This window comes from Echinops telfairi, unplaced genomic scaffold, assembly GCF_000313985.2.
Source record: "Echinops telfairi isolate 266 unplaced genomic scaffold, ASM31398v2 ScPeMD7_7421;HRSCAF=8459, whole genome shotgun sequence".
Classification (NCBI taxonomy): domain Eukaryota; kingdom Metazoa; phylum Chordata; class Mammalia; order Afrosoricida; family Tenrecidae; genus Echinops; species Echinops telfairi.
In genome coordinates, this window is record NW_022111321.1 from 11265567 (window position 1) to 11280009 (window position 14443).

Consider the following 14443-nt stretch of genomic DNA (forward strand, 5'->3'; position numbering starts at 1 on the left):
CTGATGCCAGGGGCTTAAGTGGAGAGCAAATGTTTTGAGAATGATGAGGGCAATGAATGTACAAATGTGCTTTACACAATCATGTATGTATGGATTGTGAGCCCCTAATAAAACGATTAAAAAAAAAAAGACACAACTTAAAACTTCGGAACAGGATTCAGTAGATAAACAACCAAGCCCAAATGATCTTGGAGATTTGCATATCCCATTCTTTCACCGCTTTCAATAGCCCACAAAAGCACCCACATGAAAAACGGTAGGTAGAAATGAATCGGCCCCTAAAGCAAACTCCAGCTCTCTCCAGCAGACTCGAGTCCCTGGGCATATGCTGGGCTTTCCAGCCACCTGGGGGCGTGCAAGTTCAGCAGTTCGAGACCACCAGCCGCTCTGTGGGTGAAAGATGAGGCTTCCTGCTTTCCTAAAGACTTACAGTCTCAGAAAACCACAGGGGCAGTTCTACCCTGTCCTACAGGGTCACTAGGAGTCAGAATCTTAGGGATGGCAGTGGGTTTTTCCAGGCAGGAGGCCCTGGTGTTGAGAGAGCCGCTGGCAGCTCCCATTGGCTGCTCTGACGCCCCGCCCCCCACGCCCGGCCCCGCCCCGACTCCCTGGTTTCCGTCGCGAAGGACGCGGCGTCCGTTGGTTGTCAAGATGGCGGCGGCGTCCGCGGGGTTGCAGAGCAAGATCTCCACCGCCGCAGCTGCAGTCGCCGCCACAGCCACCAGAGCCACTGCGCAGGAGGCCGGACAGCCGCGGCCGACCCTTCAGCGCCCGTGACGCGGGGCCCGAGGGCCCGAGTGCAGGGAGGGGTCGAGGAGGAGGAGCCGGAGCTGCCATGAGGGAGGCGCTGGGGGCGAGCGGGGAGGCGGCGCGGAGGTGAAGGATGCTGGCCGGGAGGCCCGGGGCCCGGAGCGCGGTCGCGGATCTGGGCGCCGACTCCTCCGAGCCCCGCGGCAGAGCCCCTCTCAGCCCTCGGCCCGGCGGCGGGCGGCACCGACCGGGCGCCTACCTGTATCCTTCCCAGGCGGGGGCTGCGCGGGGACGGGCATATCCGGCGGGCCCGATCCTTTTCCCCTGAGCTAATTGCCACTGACGCCAGGGGATGGAAACTGGCTAGTCACCTTGGTGCGGTATTTGCTTTCGTGCCTGGAATGATAACATTTTACCTCATTCTGTGCCCGCCCCCACCCCACCCCGTTATCCCGTTGCCGTTCTTTAACTTTGGGATACAGATTTTGCGAATTGTCAAGCACCGTCGACCATGTTTTCTGCAGAAATTGTCGGTTTCTTTGTAGAATTAAGTCATCGTGTTCTCTTTGCATATTCTACACTTTTATTATGCTACTTGGAGAGGGGATTGCACAACTAGGAAAAAATTTGATGTCCTGAAAAAGCCCGTTTTAATCATTCGGTAGTCCAACACATCCCTAATATGTTTACCAGAACGCCTAAATCTTAGCACAGTTAGGCAGTTTGCTTTGTTTTCCGTCCTCTGCCAAGCCTTGCCAGAGAGAACGCGGAGGAGAGGAAGCCAGGAACTTGGATGCTTCAAACTGGATTGTCTGATTTTTCCCCTAAGAATTGGTCTAGCCCACCTTATTTATGCTTCTGTTGGTTACATTGTAGCACTTTTTAAGTGGGTTGTTGGGTTTTTTGTTCCAAAATATGGTAAACATGTTTATTTCTTTAGGGAATATTATGGTAGTTACAATTTAAACTTTGCACAATCAAAGAATTTGATTGTCACCAGTGGTCCTGTATAATTATCATCATTCTTGAAAAATGGATTTCCTTCTCTTTCCAAATTAATCCTTCCCAAATTTATTGTGTCATTTCTTCTCAGAGGTTGCTTTATTCTGTTACAACTTTAACAGGAGTTCATCAACCTGTCTTAATTGAATTTTCTGTGGCAGACTATGCTAGGTGCTAGAAATACAAGACGACTGAGAAGGCAGGCGTGCAGAGATACTCGTGAATGGTAAAGAATCCCTTCTCGGATCATGTTCTCAACCCTTCCGCTTTCAGACCTCAAGCATCTGGGCCTTTTCTCTCTGTGCTCAAATTTGCAAAATAGTGGTCAGCAAGAGCAGCTTCTAGTTCTTTTCTTCTATTGATTGTTACCCTATTCAGTTTGGATTTGCCACTGTTATCGAGACGAAAAGGTTGGAGAAAGTTGTTCTTAGGAAGTATGGGGCGGCTGACCAGTAGGTTCCCAGGTGGAAAGCACCAGTGGCCCTGAGGGAGAAAGGAGGATTTCCACTCAGGTCAAGAGTTCCAGTTTCCAAAACCCACCCAGGTAGTTCTGTTCTGCCTTACAGGGTCCCTGTGAATTGCAATCAGCTCAATGACGGTGTGTTGGTTTGGTTTTGATTTGGGGTTTTTATTAGGGAGGGGGGTAGTAGGGGTATCATCAAAACTAATCTCTCAAAGATGTTCTCTAAAATAAACAGGGTTGCTTCTATGTGGATTGTGCTCTGCCTATTGGCAGTATATTTCTTTGGGCATTGAAAATTCCTATTACACCAATTAACCCTTAAGTGATAAAGCCCTGGTGGCATTATGGGTTACTCATTGAGCTAATAACTGCAAGGTTAACAGTTCGGCACCACCAGCCATTCTATGGAAGAAAGATGAGGCTTTCTACTCCTATAAAGAGATACAGTCTTGGAAACCCACAGAAGCAATTCTATCCTCCCCATTAAGCAAACAAGCCTTGGGGGGGTGTTTTTTTTTTCTTCAACTTCGTGTTCATAGAATTGAGCAGAGAAAGTTCTTTGATCTCTGCTTTTTTTTTTCAACTTTGTGTTAATAGAATTGAGCAATACATTGAATGAAGAAAATCAAATAGACTTTGTTCTAGACTATAATGGTGGTTTTCTATGAAGAAATATGATTCTAAAAATATACTTAAACATTAAAAATATGAGGGGCTCCAATAATGTTTATCTACTACACTGTTGAAAAACTGAATGAAAAGCTAGTGGCATTTTTTCTACAAGCTTTTTGGAGCCCCCTTGTGTAGTTAAAGAAGTTGTAGAGGACTCCAGTGCCTTCCCCAGAGACCTTGATAAACTTCAACAACTTTTGCTGGTAATAATGATTTTAAATTGGAATAGCAGGATACTTTTGAATATAAGAAAGACTGAATACTAAATTAAAGAGGTAGCGTATTTATAGTTGAATAAACAGTAAAATAGCTTTATAAGTATTTGGATGGTCTTAGTGGCTATGTTTCTCATTGAATACTTGGTACGAAGTATGTACTCAACTCTGTTAAACAATTTTTTTTGTAAAAAGGAAACAACCATAGACCATAGGATAGAATAATCATAGTCCTAAAGCTTTTACACATGATTTCTGAGTAAGAATTCAATACTCAGAAGCCACCTAGAATGTATTTCTACTGAATACATTTTCTCAGAGTCAGAAGTTCCTGACTTTCAAAGTTGTTAAAAGTTAAAACCTTACAAAGCTTATCTGATTAGTATTTGCTGAAGTTCTATCATTTCACTCTTTTATAAGAATTCAAATAGAAATAAAAATTGTTATTAAAAAGAAGTGTATATAAAGAAAGTTCTTTGATCTCTTTCATATTATGCCTTTTTCCTCAGAAATTAACCCCACTTTAGTACTCACCTTGACACTTTTTCTTCCCACTTCCGTTTATATCTGTCTGTCCTCTCACCAGCATCCTTAATTCGCTGCACCACCCCTACCTCAACCAGCCAATATTCACTAAATCCCTGCTTAACGAGTGGAATATTAAAATGCTGTTTGAGAAAATTACAAAAACCTGCCCACTGACATCACAACAGAGACAGTTTCCCGTTTCACTAGAGCAGGCTTCATGGGCTACGTGATATTTGTCTTGTCGAAGGGGAATCCACCCACTTGGGCATTTGTTTTCATCTCTCCACAGGAACCTTTCAGCCTAAGTTACCTCAACTCTTTCATAATTTACTCTCGATTTCTTTGGCCTTTTCCTACAGCCTGTAAACAGGTTGAGATATAACTATACTTGAAGTTAACTAATGGAGTTGTTGATCACAAGAATACTGTTAACTCTCATTGAGACCCCTAAAGACAGTAACTTATATTTCCCATCACTACCTTTGAGCAACACATTCCAGAATAAACTCAGTAAAAAGAGTAACTATAAAAGAAATGCAATGTTATAAAAGAAAACTAACAGAAAATAGAATTTCACATTTTTAACATATTTGAAGGTAATTAAAATTTGTGAGACCAGTAAAAGGAAAAATTGCATAATTTAAAAAGTGGAAATAACTGAAGAAAACAATTGCACTAATTGCAATAGAGAATTACTATCCTAATCTTAGTGAACTTGCTGAAATTTTATAACTCAAATTATCTGTGGTTAATTGGCCAGTTGTTTGGGATATTTTGAATTTGTCAACTGACAATTCACCAACGAAGAAAATAAAAATTCTTAATCAAACAACGGGCATACTCTATTTTGCTAATACATAAAACATAGACATAGTTTTCCACCTAATCTATTTTTCATCATATTATTAAAGGTAAGCTGGCATTACCGTGATCATTTTTTTTAATCAATACTACCTGGTCCTAAGATTTTGAAATTGATATGTTGTACTTGTGTTTTAATGAAGGTTTTCACAGCAAATTTAGTTCCCATTGAATAATTTTTTTTGTTTAAGGGTTTTGGTTATATTGTGCATGCTGTATCATCTTTCTCTTTATCTTTGTTCTGTTTCTACTAATCTATTTTCCCTGCTTCCTTGCCTTCTTATCTTTGCTTTAGAATAAGTATTGGCCATTTGGTCTCATTTAGATAAGTTTTTAAGGAAGCAAGTCCGTATATATTAAGAATTTGAATTCTGTTCCACATTCTGCTCCCATTTTACCAGGATCCAGCTACTGTGTTCCAGATCAGAAGAGTAGGTAATGATAGTCAGGCACCATCTAGTTTTTCTGATCTCAGAGTAGATGAGGTTGTTGATGATTCACGTAGACTAATAGTCCTCTGGACTCGTTTCTTCTCTGGATCTTTGGGTTCCTTCATTCTCTTTTATTCCAGACATGTAGAGAAGAGACCTATTAGGAAGCTTTTGGCAAGCTATTCTCTTTTATTCCAGACATGTAGAGAAGAGACCTATTAGGAAGCTTTTGGCAAGCTTTAAAACTCCAGACACTACCCAACAAAGTAAGATGTAAAACATAAACCTTATCGACTACATTTTTCCAACTGACCGAGTTGTCCCACAAGATAATGGTCCTCAGCTTTCAGACCCATAATCTGTTAAATAAGTATCCAAACTTGTGACCCTTATTTGCTTATATATATATATATATATACACACTAAAGTAACTCAAAATGTATTGTTCTAGGGTTCCAGTTTATACATGCATAGGTTTATTCCAAACAAAGTGTGTTTAAAAAGTCGCAGTGATTAGTGAGTAGCTATAGACAAGTTCTCCCAGTAATACACTTGTGTTAGTCCCATTAGGGTGCCTTCCAAAAGGATAAATTTTATGCTATGGGGAAAGAATAAGGGTAATAACAAACTTCTAACAAAAAAGATGTTTTCCCAAATAATTAAAAGGTTTGCAGCAAGTTTACAGCAATGCTACTGTACACAAAGCAACAATTTTTAGATGGAGCAATCATTTTTTAGGATGACCTCAAGAATGAGCCAAGGATAGAAAGATTGTCAGCCTTGATGAAGAAACTGATGGAAGAAGACTGCCATTGATTACCATTGATTTTATAGCTACTGAAGAGAGTATCTCAGTGTTTCATCATTTTCAAAGTTAAGCGAACATCTTGGCCTCAGCAAGCTTTCCACTGAGGAGTGCCAACAATTTTGCATGAAAATCAGCTAGCTCAAAGACCTGATCATTCCATCAGTCTTTTGAGTAAGATCAGTAAATGTTAAATGGGAAAGTCTTGGATTTACCAAAGCATTCCAGAGAATGAGTTCCAATCAAAAGACTGGCTTCCTAGGGGATCTACTGGAGCAGTTAATTCAAGGTAGAAATGTCAGCTCAGAAGGTTATATTGACTTTTTAAATTTAGATCACAAAGGAGTAATCTTTTTTGCTTGTGTTTTGTTTTAAATCAGTGGGGGCTTTTACAATGTTCCATACATCAATGTATCAAGCATATTTGTACATAAGTTGCCATCATTTCCAAAACATTTTCTACTTGAGACCTTGGTATAAGTTCCTCTTTTTGCCCCCTCCCTCCCTACCCTCCCACCCTCATGAATCCTTGATCAATTATATATTGATATTATTATTTCATATCTTACATTGTCCCTTGTCTCTCTTCACCCACATTTCTGTTATTCATCCCCTTGGGGGGACGGCTATTTATCCAACCTTGTGATGGGATCTCCCTTCCCCCTCCCCAACCATCCCCCTACCTTCATGATATTGCTACTCCCACTACTATTCCTGAGAGGTTTATCTATCCTGAATTCCATGTGTTCAGAACTCTTAGCTGTACCAATGTGAGTTCTCTAGTCTAGCCAGATTTGTAAGGTAGAATTGGGTCAGGGTGGTGGTGGGGGGGAGCATTCAGGAACCAGAAGAATGATTGTGCTTCATCGGTGCTATACTGCACCTTAGTTGAATCATCCCTTCCTTATTACCCTTCTGTGGGGGGATATCCAATTGTCTACAGATGGGCTTTGGGTCTCCACTCCAACCCCCCTTGTTTGCATCTACATAGTTGGTTGTTTGGGATCTTTTGATACCTGATCCAATTGATACCTCATGATCACACAGGCTGGTGTGCTTCTTCCATGTGAGCTTATTTGTTTCCCTGCTAGATGGCTGCTTATTTAGCTTCAAGCCTTTAAGACCCCAGACGCTGTATCTTTTGGTACCCAGGCACCATCTTCTCTCTTCACCACATTTGCTTATGCACCCATTTTGTCTTCAGCGATTGTGTCAGGAAGTTGACTATCAAAGAGTGCCAGGTTATTAGTGTTAAGGAAGGCTTTGAGTAGACGTCCAAAGTCCGCCTGCTCTCTTAATACATTAGCCTCTATCCCTTTCATTATAAATTAAGATATTTACATATATACATGCCTATAGCTATACCTCTAATAGTAGCTTTTGCTTCCTCTTTATTTCCTCGATTTCCTTTCACCTAACTCCTATCCCATTATCATGCTTACCCTCCATTCAGCTCTCAATCATTCCTCTCGGATACATTGTACTTGATTCCACCCATCATTATACACCCTCCTCACCATCAATGTTAAATCTCTTGTTCCCTTAGCCCTGAGTTTGTTGACTCCCACTCCCCCTCCCCACCTCTTCCTCTCCCATGTTCCCCCGGAACCGCTGGTCCCCTTTTTTCTCCTTGGGATTGTTCGCCCTGCCTATCTTACATAGATAGACATAGGATGAAAGAAAAAGAAAAACAAACAAACCCCAATAGTCCTAGATCTGTCTGCTGACCCTTATGTCTGTTTTCTGATCATTCTGATGGGGTGCCAAGCCCTGTCCCCTGAGTCAGTAGTCTACTTTCAGAATTCCTTGGGGACCTGGTTACCTGGCTCCCCTTGCTGCCCATTTGCACTCCCCTCACGTTTACTGTGCAAGGGGCGGACCAGACACACTTTCTGCACAATGTCTCCAGTGCTGTCCCCCCTAGCTCTATGGGTCAGTGAGGGAATGGCGCATCTCATCCCATACTGGGGTTGGCCCTATGTCCTCTCTGTGCACTGTCTGCTCTAAGCAGGCATGTCTTCCACAAAGAGAGTAATCTCAATAGATTTTCTTGAAGGATATAGGACATCCGTAGAGTCTGACTAGGAAGAAGTTTTTAAAAAAACTGAAAATTCCATGAATGACGAAAACCACAAGAAAATCATGCCAAGGAATCCACCCACACCCCGCCCTGCCCATCACAACAATACCCCTGTTTTTTCTTTGACGGTAGCAAAGGTTATCCTATGCGCATTTCCTTGAGAAACCTTATCTCATCCACCCGTCAACCTTGATGTTCCCCTTCAGATATTTTTGTTCCCAAAGTTAAAAGACCACTCAGAAGCACAATTTTAGTCCTGTGAAGATGGCAAAACTGCTGGTTTGACATGTGATGGAGCATCTCAGGATATTTAGGAGAAAGGTTAGAGATGGAAACGCCACTTTCAGAAGTGTGTAAATGTAGATGGAGGATATGTCAAGAAACCATTTCTGAGAATTTTGATATTTTTATTTAATATAGGTTTCCAGGATTTTATAGCAATAGTTTTTTTACTTACCTTGGTAGTGGGTTACCTATTGGGCTACTAAACCACAAGGTTGGCAGTTCTTAACCACCCACTGTTCTGTGGGAGAAAGTTGAAGCTTCCTACTCAAAGAGTTACAGTTTCAGAAACCCACAGTGCCAGTTGAACGATGTCATATATGGACACTCTGAGTCAGAATCTACTCGATGGCAGTATATATGCACACATACTGATTTATGTATCCACGTATATACACACATACATACTTATAAACCTGTATACATACATACATGTGTCCAGGCTTTAATTATGTAGTTGTTACAAATTATATGTCTCAGCATTTGTCAAAAATGCCCCATTTAATTGTGTACTTATATCATTTACCATGGTCAGACTGCACTCACATTTAGAGTTACATCTCCCATCCCCCAAGAGAACAAGTATCCACTATCTAGGAAGTTATATCCTCCCCTCCCCCATCCCTGGTTATCTTCAATGAATGTTTCAGTACGTATACCCAGTTTTGTCTTTTTATAACAGTGAGATCATATAATATCTGTCCTTTTGTGGTTGACCCCTTTCACTCATCCTAATGTCCCAGTTTTCATCTGTGTTGTATTTTGAGGACTTGTTTTTCTTAATGACTGAATAGTGTTTCATTGTATGTGCATATCATATTTTGTTTGTCCCTTCAGCCATTGGCAGGCATGTTGGTTTTTTCCGTCTTTTTGCTGTTTTGAAGAGTGCTGAAATGAGCACAGATGTGCATCAGTCCGAGTGTGTCCTTAGTATTCGCTCTCTAGAGTATTTACCTAGCAGCCGGCTTACCGAGCCCTAAGGCAGTTATAATTCCTCAGGTTTTCTGAGAGCACCTGATCCTGTTTTCCTTAGTGTTACACCATCTTACAAGCTCACAGCAGGGAATAGGGTTCCATTCTCCCTGCACCCTCTGCAGCGTGCGTGCTTTTCTGGTTTTCGGTCAGTGCCAGTTTTGAAGGACTGCAGCAGGACCTCACTGTAGGTTTATTTGTGTCTCTAGTGACTAGTGACCACAAGCACCTTTGCACGTGTCTGTTGACCACTGTATGTCCTCTTTTCTGACATGTCTGTTCACATCCTTTGCCTGTTTCTTTTTCAGTCATTTTATTGGGGGCTCTTAGAACTCATAACAATTCATACATCAATTTTATGAAGCACATTTGTTCATATGTTGCCATCATCATATTCAAAACATGTTCTTTCTACTTGAGACCTTGGTATCAGCTTCTCATTTTCCCCCTCCCTCCTCCATCCTTCCACCCTTGTGACCCCTGGATAAGTTATAAATTATTATTATTTTCACATCTTACACTGTGCATTGTCTCCCTCCACCCATGTTTCTATTGTCCGTCCCTCCAGGGGGTGGGGGGTGAGGTTAATACATCGATCCTTTTGTGAGCTCCCCTTTTGCCCCCTTCTTCCCCCCATCTTCCTCCTACCCTCATGGTATCACTACTCCCATTATTGTGCCTGAGGGGTTTATCTGTCCTGGATTCCATGTGTCGAGAGCTCTTATCTGTACAGTGTACATGCTCCAGTCTAGCCAGATTCGTAAGGTAGAACTGGGGTCATGATAGGGGAGGTGGGGAGGGGAGGAAGCATTAAAGAACTAGAAGGATGTTGTGTGTTTTGTTGGTGCTATACTGCACCCTGGCTGCCTTTGACTATTTCTAAATTAGATTCTTCCTCTTGTTGTTGAGGTTTTCTATGTATTTTAGAGAGTAGGGCCTTATCAAATACATAATTTCCAAAGATTTTTTTGCACTCTGTAGGTTCTCTATTCTCTTGTTAAAATCTTTTGATGTGTATAAGTGTTTAATATTTAGGTGAAGGGAAAAACAATATCCAACAAGTGGGACCTGGGGAAGGTGGGGTGGAAACTGGGCAAGACAATGGGAAGTTTGATGAGTTATTAATGTAAAACCAATGATCTGTTCTGTAGAGCTTTACATTCACTTAGAGAATTCACAATATTTTTTTAAGAATTGTGCTTGAAAAGTAGAATTGACAAGAAATTATGTTGTATGAATAATAGTTATTTGTGATGATAGCACAGCATATTTAAACCAACGCAAATGTGCAACAACTGGAAGGGTAAGTTTGGAGAGAGAGGTAAGGAGGTGATAGATCGTTTAGGCTATACTTTTAAGTTACTGTGTGTCACTTTCCCAGTTCTATGAGTTACAGTATTTTGAGACGTTTGGGGTTTTAAGGACATAAAAAAGTATCTTCCTGTGAATAGATCTTTAGCAGTGATTCTGATAGAAGTACCTTACTTTTACAGTAAACCAAAAAGCCAAACCCACTGGCATCAGGACAGTTCTGAATCACAGTGACCAATATTGGGTTTCTGAGAGAGATGTCTCTATTGGAGCAGACAACCTCATCTTTCTCCCTCAGAGCAACTGGTGGGTTTAAACCGCTGACCTCGCAGTTAACAGCCACAGTGCCTGCCATCAGGGCACCTCACTTTTATAGTGCAGCTGTATTAAAAAACAACAAAAAAAGACCATTTAATATTTTTTAATTTGAAGAACATTTTGGAACTAAACAAAGGCCACTGCCTTCTTTATAACCCAGCAGGCATAAATTATTTATATATATATATAATATATATATATCAAGATTCTTTTGATTAAATTTGAGACTATATAGTTGACAGACTACTACACTTGTGATTTTCCTTTGTGATCCTGTGTAAGATCTCCAGATCTGTTGAACAGATTTGCCTCTCCTGAAGACAGTGCTGCATGCGTCTCACCTGAGCTGAAGCCACTCCCATCTTGCCTCACCCTTGACACACATACAACGCTGCCCCTGTGTACCAAGCTGCCCTTCTTTCTACTGCCTTGTAAGGGCTGTCAGTTGCTAGTCATCTGGCTGAAGTCTGGCTTCTATTAATAAAGTCTTCTTTAAAGAAAAACCTGAAAAATCTTGAACTTTGTCTGTGCTAAGAAAGAACCAGATTCCTTTCCCTTTGACTTCCTTTTTATAAGTCCCCCCCCCTCCAAAAACAATAACCTTAAGCAAAAATAGCTTATATGTGGTATGTATTTGTATTCAGGTATTGTAAAATTATGTAATCCAGGGTAAAATGAATCATGGTTTCCCACTTCTGTTGAGTCAATTCTAACTCATTTTGGCCCAGTAGGACACGGTAGAACTGTTGCATGGGGTTTCCGAAACTATAAATCTTTACAGGTGCAATCTTTCTCTCACAGAGGAGCTGGAAGTTTCAAACCTTCAACCTTGCAATTAGCAGCCCAATCCTTAACTGGTTAAATAGCAACCCAACTGAAAAATAAGTTCCCACTGGCAAAGGTTCAAGCTACCATAAGGCTCACGGAAAATCGATTACATTAAAACATATAATAAGGTTTGTTTATAATACATGGAACCACTATGTTGTCTGTGCCATTGAGTAGAATCACAACCCCCTGTGACAGAGTAGAACTGTGCCCTAGAATTTTCTAGACTATAATTGTTACTGGAGCAGATGGTCAGGTTTTTACTCCCAAGGAGCTGTTTGTGGGGAGGTTCAGACAGCAGACCTGTAAGTTAGCAGCTAAGCTCTGCCGGGGTTCCTTCAGAGGTATTGTAGAATCTCGAATTAACAAAGTATATCCAGCATCATTTACTGTTGAATATATTTCTTGTATTTTACCATCTAGAGTGCATTTCTTATATTGTTTTACCATTAATAATCAATTTATGCTTTGAAAAAGCTTGATTAAATGGACTTCAAAGAAAATGTTGAATTCCTAGTTATTGGGGAAAAAATGTTTAAAAGGTTGTTTATACTCATAATGGAACTAGGCATATTCTATAATTTCAGTGCAATATCTCATACTTCTCCATCTAATGATGAGCTCCTGAATAATGATGAAGTTTTTATTCATATGCAAGATGGGCAGTTTATTCATTCAAAATTGCTCACAACAGAAAGCTTGTGATGACTCCAGTGTTGTGGTGGTTTTCAGAGGCCATCGAGTTGGTTCTGACTCCTGGCAGCCCTAAGTACATCCAAACAGAGCACCACCCGGCTGGCCGCCCTCACAGCGGTTAGGAGGTTTGAGTCCATTATCGCAGCCACTCTGTTCGTCCAGCTCATCACGGGCTCTTTTCACTGCCCCTCCACTTTGCCAAGCATGATGGCCTCCTCCAGAGAGCAATCTCTCCTGTTAACATGGTCAAAGTAGCTGAGAAGAAATCTCACCATTCTTGCCTTCAATGAACATTCTGGCTCTTCCAAGACAGATCTGTTTGTTCTTTGACAGTCCGTGTTACTTTCAATATTCTTCACCAGTGCCATAGTTCAAATACATCCATTCTTCTTCCATTTCCTTATTCAGTGTCCAACTTTCACACACCATCTGAGGTCATTGAAAATACTATGGTTTGGGTCAGGCCCATCTTATTCCTTGAAGTAATATCCTTGCTTTTCAACATTTTAAAGAGGTCTGGTGCAGTAGATTTACCACTGCAATGTGTCATTTGATCTCTTGACTGCTGCTTCCATGAGAATTGATTATGGATCTAAGCAGAATGAAATCCTTGACAACTTGCACCTTTTCCCCATTTATCATAATGTTACCGATTAGTGCATTTTTCCAATTGTGAAGAGTTTAGTTTCTTTATATATCCATTCTGAAGACTGCAATTCTTGGTCTTCATCAGCAGGTGCCTCCAGCCCTTCGCACTTTCAGCAAGCAAGGTTGTGTCATCTGCTTATCCCAGGTTGTTAATGAGCCTTCCTCCAGTCCTGATGCCACATTCTTCTTCATATAATCCAGCTTCTCTGATGATTTTCTCAGCATGCAGATTGAATAAATATGGTAAGAAGACACAACCCTGACACACACCTTTCCTGATTTTAGACCAGGCATTATTCTCTCAACTGCCTCTTGATCCAAGTGCAGGGTCCTTATGAGCACAATGAGGGTTCTGGGATTCCCATTCTTCTCAAGGCTGTCCATAGTTTGTTATGATCCACACAGTCAATGCCTTAGCATAGTCAATAAAACACAAACATACCTCAGGTATTCTCTGCTTTGAACTAAGATCCATCTGACATCCCTTGTTCCATGTCCTCTTCTGAATCTCCTGAACCTCTGGCAGTTCCCTATCAATATATTGCTGCAAGGATGATATTGATCCCTAATTTGCATATTCTTTGGAATGAAAATTCTCGTCCAGTCAGCTGGCCAAGTGTAGTTATCTTCCACATTTATTGGCATGGAGGAGTGGGTTCTTCATTAGCATGTTGAAACATTTTAATTAGTATTCCATCAATTCCTGGAGCCTTGTTTTTGGCTAATGCCTTCAGTTCAGCATGGACTTACTTCTGTACCGTTGGTTCCTGCTCTTTTACTACCTCCTTAAAATGGTAGCATGTCAACTAGTTCTTTTTAGTACATTGACTTTGTATTCTTTCCATCTTTTTTTTTTTTCCATATAGGTACATAAGATGGTATTGTGCTCTTAAGCATTCAAATATCTGTATAATGAATTAAAAGATATAGAGCCTCTTTCTCTTAGCTCGTGATTTCTGGAAACTAATTAGTTTGTTTTGTTTTCAGGGAAAAGTGAGATATGTGTCCACATGCTAATTATCACATAAAAACATTGCATCATTTGCGAGAGACTGTAGTTATACTCATCAGATAGCACTGGTAATCACCCAGTAAAGACCTAGCCATTGTCCTTAACTTAATACTATTAGAGATATGAAATTTCATCTAGACAAAAATTTAGAAGAAGAGCGCCAGATACTACTGCAGCAACAAAAACTATGTCGAAATCGAGCACGTAAATATTTTGTGGAGTCAAACCGAAGAAAAAAGTAAGTAACTATATTCTACTCAGTGCTGTAGAATTTTCAAAATCATTGTAAACTAACAGTCTCTCTAGTTGACAGTATTCTAGCCTAAACTATGACAGTGCTTTATGTATAAACTATTGATTTTTGTGACTAAAAATATCATCATTTTTCTATCTAAAGCACAAGGATGGTGATATATTGTCTAGTTCACTGACTGAGAGTCTTTTCCTGTCTTAAAACTGTTATTTCAATATCATATATACTTCTTACAATGCCCACAGAGTATATTATTTTTATATAGCATTTTATGATGAACTTAAATAGTATAAATATTGCCATTAGTATTTTATTC

At 40.6% G+C, this 14443-nt stretch overlaps 1 protein-coding gene across 1 annotated transcript in view; it reads left to right on the top strand.

Annotated features, from left to right (window-relative positions):
• The first annotated feature begins 883 nt into the window (after window positions 1-883).
• CEP126 (centrosomal protein 126) overlaps window positions 884-14443 on the top strand; it is an 81388-nt gene continuing 67828 nt past the window's right edge. The window contains exons 1-2 of the mRNA XM_004709064.2: window positions 884-1011; window positions 13993-14112. Of these exons, the coding sequence (XP_004709121.2) occupies window positions 884-1011; window positions 13993-14112 (248 nt within the window). The remainder of the gene's footprint in view (window positions 1012-13992; window positions 14113-14443) is intronic.